Source organism: Dryobates pubescens, unplaced genomic scaffold (assembly GCF_014839835.1).
Source record: "Dryobates pubescens isolate bDryPub1 unplaced genomic scaffold, bDryPub1.pri scaffold_107_arrow_ctg1, whole genome shotgun sequence".
Lineage (NCBI taxonomy): Eukaryota > Metazoa > Chordata > Aves > Piciformes > Picidae > Dryobates > Dryobates pubescens.
The window spans coordinates 42759-48758 of record NW_026530698.1 but is presented as its reverse complement, the minus strand read 5'-3'; the positions used below and the strand labels follow the sequence as shown (position 1 = coordinate 48758).

General features: G+C 70.0%; 1 protein-coding gene across 1 annotated transcript in view; it reads left to right on the top strand.

The window, feature by feature from the left end:
* The first annotated feature begins 1746 nt into the window (after positions 1-1746).
* LOC128899650 (neurexin-2-like) overlaps positions 1747-6000 on the top strand; it is a 45043-nt gene continuing 40789 nt past the window's right edge. The window contains exons 1-3 of the mRNA XM_054179315.1: positions 1747-1896; positions 2032-2193; positions 3198-3618. Coding sequence (XP_054035290.1) covers positions 1747-1896; positions 2032-2193; positions 3198-3618 — 733 coding nt within the window. The remainder of the gene's footprint in view (positions 1897-2031; positions 2194-3197; positions 3619-6000) is intronic.

Genomic DNA, 6000 nt, shown 5'->3' with positions numbered 1-6000 from the left:
TGCAAAGCTGGGGTGTGTGTGTCCCCCCGTGTGCCTGTGCTCACACTCGTGTGCAAAGCTGGGGTGTGTCCCCCCCGTGTGCCTGTGCTCACACTCGTGTGCAAGGCTGGGGTGTGTCCCCCCCCGTGTGCCTGTGCTCACACTCGTGTGCAAAGCTGGGGTGTGCCCCCCCCGTGTGCCTGTGCTCACACTCGTGTGCAAAGCTGGGGTGTGTGTGTGTCCCCTGTGTGCCTGTGCTCACACTCGTGTGCAAAGCTGGGGTGTGTGTCCCCCCGTGTGCCTGTGCTCACACTCGTGTGCAAAGCTGGGGTGTGTCCCCCCCGTGTGCCTGTGCTCACACTCGTGTGCAAAGCTGGGGTGTGCCCCCCCCGTGTGCCTGTGCTCACACTCGTGTGCAAAGCTGGGGTGTGTCCCCCCCGTGTGCCTGTGCTCACACTCGTGTGCAAAGCTGGGGTGTGTCCCCCCGTGTGCCTGTGCTCACACTCGTGTGCAAAGCTGGGGTGTGCCCCCCCCGTGTGTCTGTGCTCACACTCGTGTGCAAAGCTGGGGTGTGCCCCCTGTGTGCCTGTGCTCACACTCGTGTGCAAGGCTGGGGTGTGTGTCCCCGTGTGCCTGTGCTCACACTCGTGTGCAAAGCTGGGGTGTGTGTCCCCCCCGTGTGCCTGTGCTCACACTCGTGTGCAAAGCTGGGGTGTGTCCCCCCCGTGTGCCTGTGCTCACACTCGTGTGCAAGGCTGGGGTGTGTGTGTCCCCCGTGTGCCTGTGCTCACACTCGTGTGCAAAGCTGGGGTGTGTCCCCCCCCGTGTGCCTGTGCTCACACTCGTGTGCAAGGCTGGGGTGTGTGTGTCCCCCGTGTGCCTGTGCTCACACTCGTGTGCAAAGCTGGGGTGTGTCCCCCCCCATGTGCCTGTGCTCACACTCGTGTGCAAAGCTGGGGTGTGTGTCCCCTCGTGTGCCTGTGCTCACACTCGTGTGCAAAGCTGGGGTGTGTGTGTCCCCCGTGTGCCTGTGCTCACACTCGTGTGCAAGGCTGGGGTGTGTCCCCCCCCCGTGTGCCTGTGCTCACACTCGTGTGCAAGCCTCGTGTGTGGCACCGCGGCCCTGGTGCTCCCCCTGCCCCCTCCCCCCATCCCTGCACGCTCTCTGCACATCTTCTTGCACACTCACCGTCCCCCCCTTGCACACCTCCCCCCCTTGCATGCCTCTTGCACGCCCCCTGTGTGCGCCCCCCCCCCCCGTGACTCGTTACTAACCTGCCCCAGGCCCCTGCCCGGCCTCATGCCCCCACCCCCCTCCCCCCACGTGTCCTCCGCCCCCCCTCTGTGTCTCCCCCCCCTGGTGTGTCCCCCCCGTGTCTGTCCCCACCCCGTGTCCCCCCCGGCGTGTCCCCCCCCCCCCCCCCGTGATCCTCCCCCTCGTGTCACCTCCACCCCCATTTCCCCCCCCCCGCCCCGTCCCCAGCGCCCCCTCCTTGTCCTCCACTGCCCCCCACATCGCCCCCCCACCCCCCATGGCTCCCCCATCGTCCCCCCCCCTTGCTTCCCATCGTCCCCCCCATTGTCCCCCACGTCCCCATTCCGCCCCCCCCCCCATCCCTATCGCCCTCCACTCCCCCTCCCCACACACCCTCGGACCCCTCTGTGTCTGTCCCAACGTCCCTCTGTCCCCGCGGTGTCCCCCCCGTGCCTGTATCCCCCGTGTCCCCCCCGTGTCCCCCTGTCCCCCCGGTGCCCTCCCGTGTCTCCATGTCCCTGTATCCCCCGGTGTCCCCCCCGTGCCCCCCTGTCCCCCCGGTGCCCTCCCGTGTCTCCATGTCCCTGTATCCCCCGGTGTCCCCCCCGTGCCCCCCTGTCCCCCCGGTGCCCTCCCGTGTCTCCATGTCCCTGTATCCCCCGGTGTGTCCCCCGTGTCCCCCTGTCTCTGTATCCCCCCCATGTCCCCCCGTGTCGCCCCCTCCCCGTCCGGCCCCGGTGCCGCCGGCGGGCCGGGGCCGCGGGCTCTGACCGGGCGCCGCCGCCGCTGCCCCGCAGGTGACGATCTCGGTGGATGGGATCCTGACCACCACCGGCTACACCCAGGAGGACTTCACCATGCTGGGCTCCGACGACTTCTTCTACGTGGGGGGGTCCCCCAACACCGCCGACCTCCCGGGGTCCCCCGTCAGCAACAACTTCATCGGCTGCCTGAAGGACGTGAGCCCGGCGGCGGGGGGGACACCCCGGGGGGGACACGGGGGACAGCCAGGGGACGGGGGGACACGGGGGGACACGGGGGGACACAGGGATATGGGGACGGGGGGGGGGGGGGACACATGGAGTCACGGGGGGGACATGGGGGACAGGGATATGGGGGAGTCGGGAGGACATGGGGGGGACACGGGGACGTGGAGACGTGGGAGGGTGGGGACACGGGGGGACACGGGGGGGGCATTGGGGGACATGGGGACACAGGGATGTGGGGGCGGGGGGCACACAGAGAGGTGGGGGAGCACGGGGGGGACACGGGGGGGGCATTGGGGGACATGGGGACACAGGGATGTGGGGGCGGGGGGCACACAGAGAGGTGGGGGAGCACGGGGTGGGACACGGGGGGGGCATTGGGGGACATGGGGACACAGGGATGTGGGGGCGGGGGGCACACAGAGAGGTGGGGGAGCACGGGGGGGACACGGGGGGGGCATTGGGGGACATGGGGACACAGGGATGTGGGGGCGGGGGGCACACAGAGAGGTGGGGGAGCACGAGGGGGACACGGGGGGGGGCATTGGGGGACATGGGGACACAGGGATGTGGGGGCGGGGGGCACACAGAGAGGTGGGGGAGCACGGGGGGGACACGGGGGGGGGCATTGGGGGACATGGGGACACAGGGATGTGGGGGCGGGGGGCACACAGAGAGGTGGGGGAGCACGGGGGGACACACGGGGGGGCATTGGGGGACATGGGGACACAGGGGTGTGGGGGGCGGGGGGCACACGGAGAGGTGGGGGAGCACGGGGGGGACACACGGAGTGGACAACCAGAGGGCATGGGGGGACAATGGGGACACAGAGGGGGACAGGGGGAGACACGGGGGGCCACGGAGGACAGCCAGGGGAACACAGGAGGCCACAGGGGGCCATGGGGGACACTAGGGCGTGACCCCCCCCCTCACCCTTGCGCCCCCTCCCCATCTCCCCCCCTCCCCGGCCCGGGCAGGTGGTCTACAAGAACAACGACTTCAAGCTGGAGCTGTCGCGGCTGGCGCAGGAGGGGGACCCGCGGGTGACCCTCCACGGGGCTCTGCTCTTCCGCTGCCAGCCGGTGCCCGCCCTCGAGCCGGTCACCCTGGGCACCCCCGGGGCCTTCCTGGCGCTGCCCCCCTGGCACGCGGCCCGGGCCGGCTCCGTCTCCTTCGACTTCCGCACCACGGAGCCCAACGGCCTCCTGCTGTTCGGGCAGGGCCGGCCCCGCGGCCACGGCCACCCCCGGCCGGACTACTTCGCCCTGGAGCTGCTCGACGGCCACCTGTACCTCCTGCTGGACATGGGCTCGGGGGGCATCAAGCTGAGGGCCAGCGCCCGCAAGGTGACCGACGGCGAGTGGTGCCACGTGGACGTGCAGCGGGACGGCAGGAAAGGTGAGAGGGAGAGGGAGAGGGAGAGGGAGGGGGGAGAGGGAGAGGGAGAGGGGAGAGGGAGGAACATAAACATGCAGCAGGACAGCAGGAAAGATGAGGAGGGGGAGAGGGGAGAGGGAGAGGGGAGAGGGAGAGGGAGGAACATATGCAGCAGGACAGCAGGAAAGATGAGGAGGGGGGAGAGGGGAGGAGGGAGAGGAGAGAGGGGAGAAGGGAGAGGGGAGAGGGAGAGGGGAGAGGGGGGAACATAAACATGCAGCAAGACAGCAGGAAAGGTGAGGAGGGGGAGAGGGGAGAAGGGAGAGGGAGAGGAGAGAGGGGAGAGGGAAGAGGGAGAGGAGAGAGGGGAGAGGGAAGAGGGAGAGGAGAGAGGGGAGAGGGGAGAGGGGAGAGGGAGAGGAGAGAGGGGAGAGGGAGGAACATAAACATGCAGCAGGACAGCAGGAAAGATGAGGAGGGGGAGAGGGGAGAAGGGAGAAGGGAGGGGGAGAGGGAGAGGGGAGAAGGGAGAGGGGAGTAGGAGAGGGGAGAGGGAGAGGGGAGAGGGAGAGGGAGGAACATAAACATGCAGCAGGACAGCAGGAAAGATGAGGAGGGGGGAGAGGGGAGAAGGGAGAGGGGAGAGGGAGAGGGAGAGGGGAAGGGGAGAGGGAGGGGGGAACAGAACCATGCAGCAGTACAGCAGGAAAGATGAGGAGGGGGGAGAGGGGAGGAGGGAGAGGGAGAGGAGAGAGGGAAGAGGGAGAGGGGAAACATAAACATGCAGCAAGACAGCAGGAAAGGTGAGGAGGAGAGGGGAGAAGGGAGAGGGGAGGGGAAATGGGGAAGGGAAAGGGGAAAGAGGAGAGGGGAGAGGGAGAAGAGAGAGGGAAGGGGAAACAGTGAGGGGAGAGGGAAGGGGAAAGGGGAAGCAGGAAGGGAAGGGGAGAAGAGGGGAAGGGGAGGGGTCCCAGCGGGGGAGGCAAGGAGGGGGTGGGGAGGGGTTAGGAGGTCCCCCAAGGGCTTCGTGGTCCGAGAAGGCTCAGGAGGATCCCCAGGGTCAGGAGGTTCCTGCAGGGCTCTGTGGTCAGGTTCAGGTTCCCCAAGGTCCTCATTGTCCGACGAGGTTTAGGAGGTGCCCAACGTCCCCCGTGCCCCCCCGTGTGCCCCCCCCGGCTCGGTGTCGGTGAACAGCCGCAGCACCCCCGTGCCCCCCATGCCCCCCCGTGTGCCCCCCCAGGCTCGGTGTCGGTGAACAGCCGCAGCACCCCCGTGCCCCCCATGCCCCCCGTGTGCCCCCCCAGGCTCGGTGTCGGTGAACAGCCTCAGCATCCCCATGCCCCCCATGCCCCCCGTGTGCCCCCCCCGGCTCGGTGTCGGTGAACAGCCGCAGCACCCCCGTGCCCCCCATGCCCCCCCCGTGTGCCCCCCCAGGCTCGGTGTCGGTGAACAGCCGCAGCACCCCCGTGCCCCCCATGCCCTCCATGCCCCCCGTGTGCCCCCCCAGGCTCGGTGTCGGTGAACAGCCGCAGCACCCCCATGCCCCCCATGCCCCCCCGTCTGCCCCCCCAGGCTCGGTGTCGGTGAACAGCCGCAGCACCCCCGTGCCCCCCATGCCCCCCATGTGCCCCCCCAGGCTCGGTGTCGGTGAACAGCCGCAGCACCCCCGTGCCCCCCATGCCCTCCATGCCCCCCATGTGCCCCCCCCGGCTCGGTGTCGGTGAACAGCCGCAGCACCCCCGTGCCCCCCCGTGTGCCCCCCCAGGCTCGGTGTCGGTGAACAGCCGCAGCACCCCCGTGCCCCCCATGCCCCCCCGTGTGCCCCCCCAGGCTCGGTGTCGGTGAACAGCCGCAGCACCCCCGTGCCCCCATGCCCCCCCCGTGGGCCCCCCCAGGCTCGGTGTCGGTGAACAGCCGCAGCACCCCCGTGCCCCCCATGCCCCCCCGTGTGCCCCCCAAGGCTCGGTGTCGGTGAACAGCCGCAGCACCCCCGTGCCCCCCATGCCCTCCATGCCCCCCCGTGTGCCCCCCCAGGCTCGGTGTCGGTGAACAGCCGCAGCACCCCCGTGCCCCCCCATGCCCCCCCCGTGTGCCCCCCCAGGCTCGGTGTCGGTGAACAGCCGCAGCACCCCCGTGCCCCCCATGCCCCCCCCGTGTGCCCCCCCAGGCTCGGTGTCGGTGAACAGCCGCAGCACCCCCGTGCCCCCCATGCCCCCCCGTGTGCCCCCCAAGGCTCGGTGTCGGTGAACAGCCGCCGCACCCCCGTGCCCCCCATGCCCTCCATGCCCCCCGTGTGCCCCCCCAGGCTCGGTGTCGGTGAACAGCCGCAGCACCCCCGTGCCCCCCATGCCCTCCATGCCCCCCATGTGCCCCCCCAGGCTCGGTGTCGGTGAACAGCCGCAG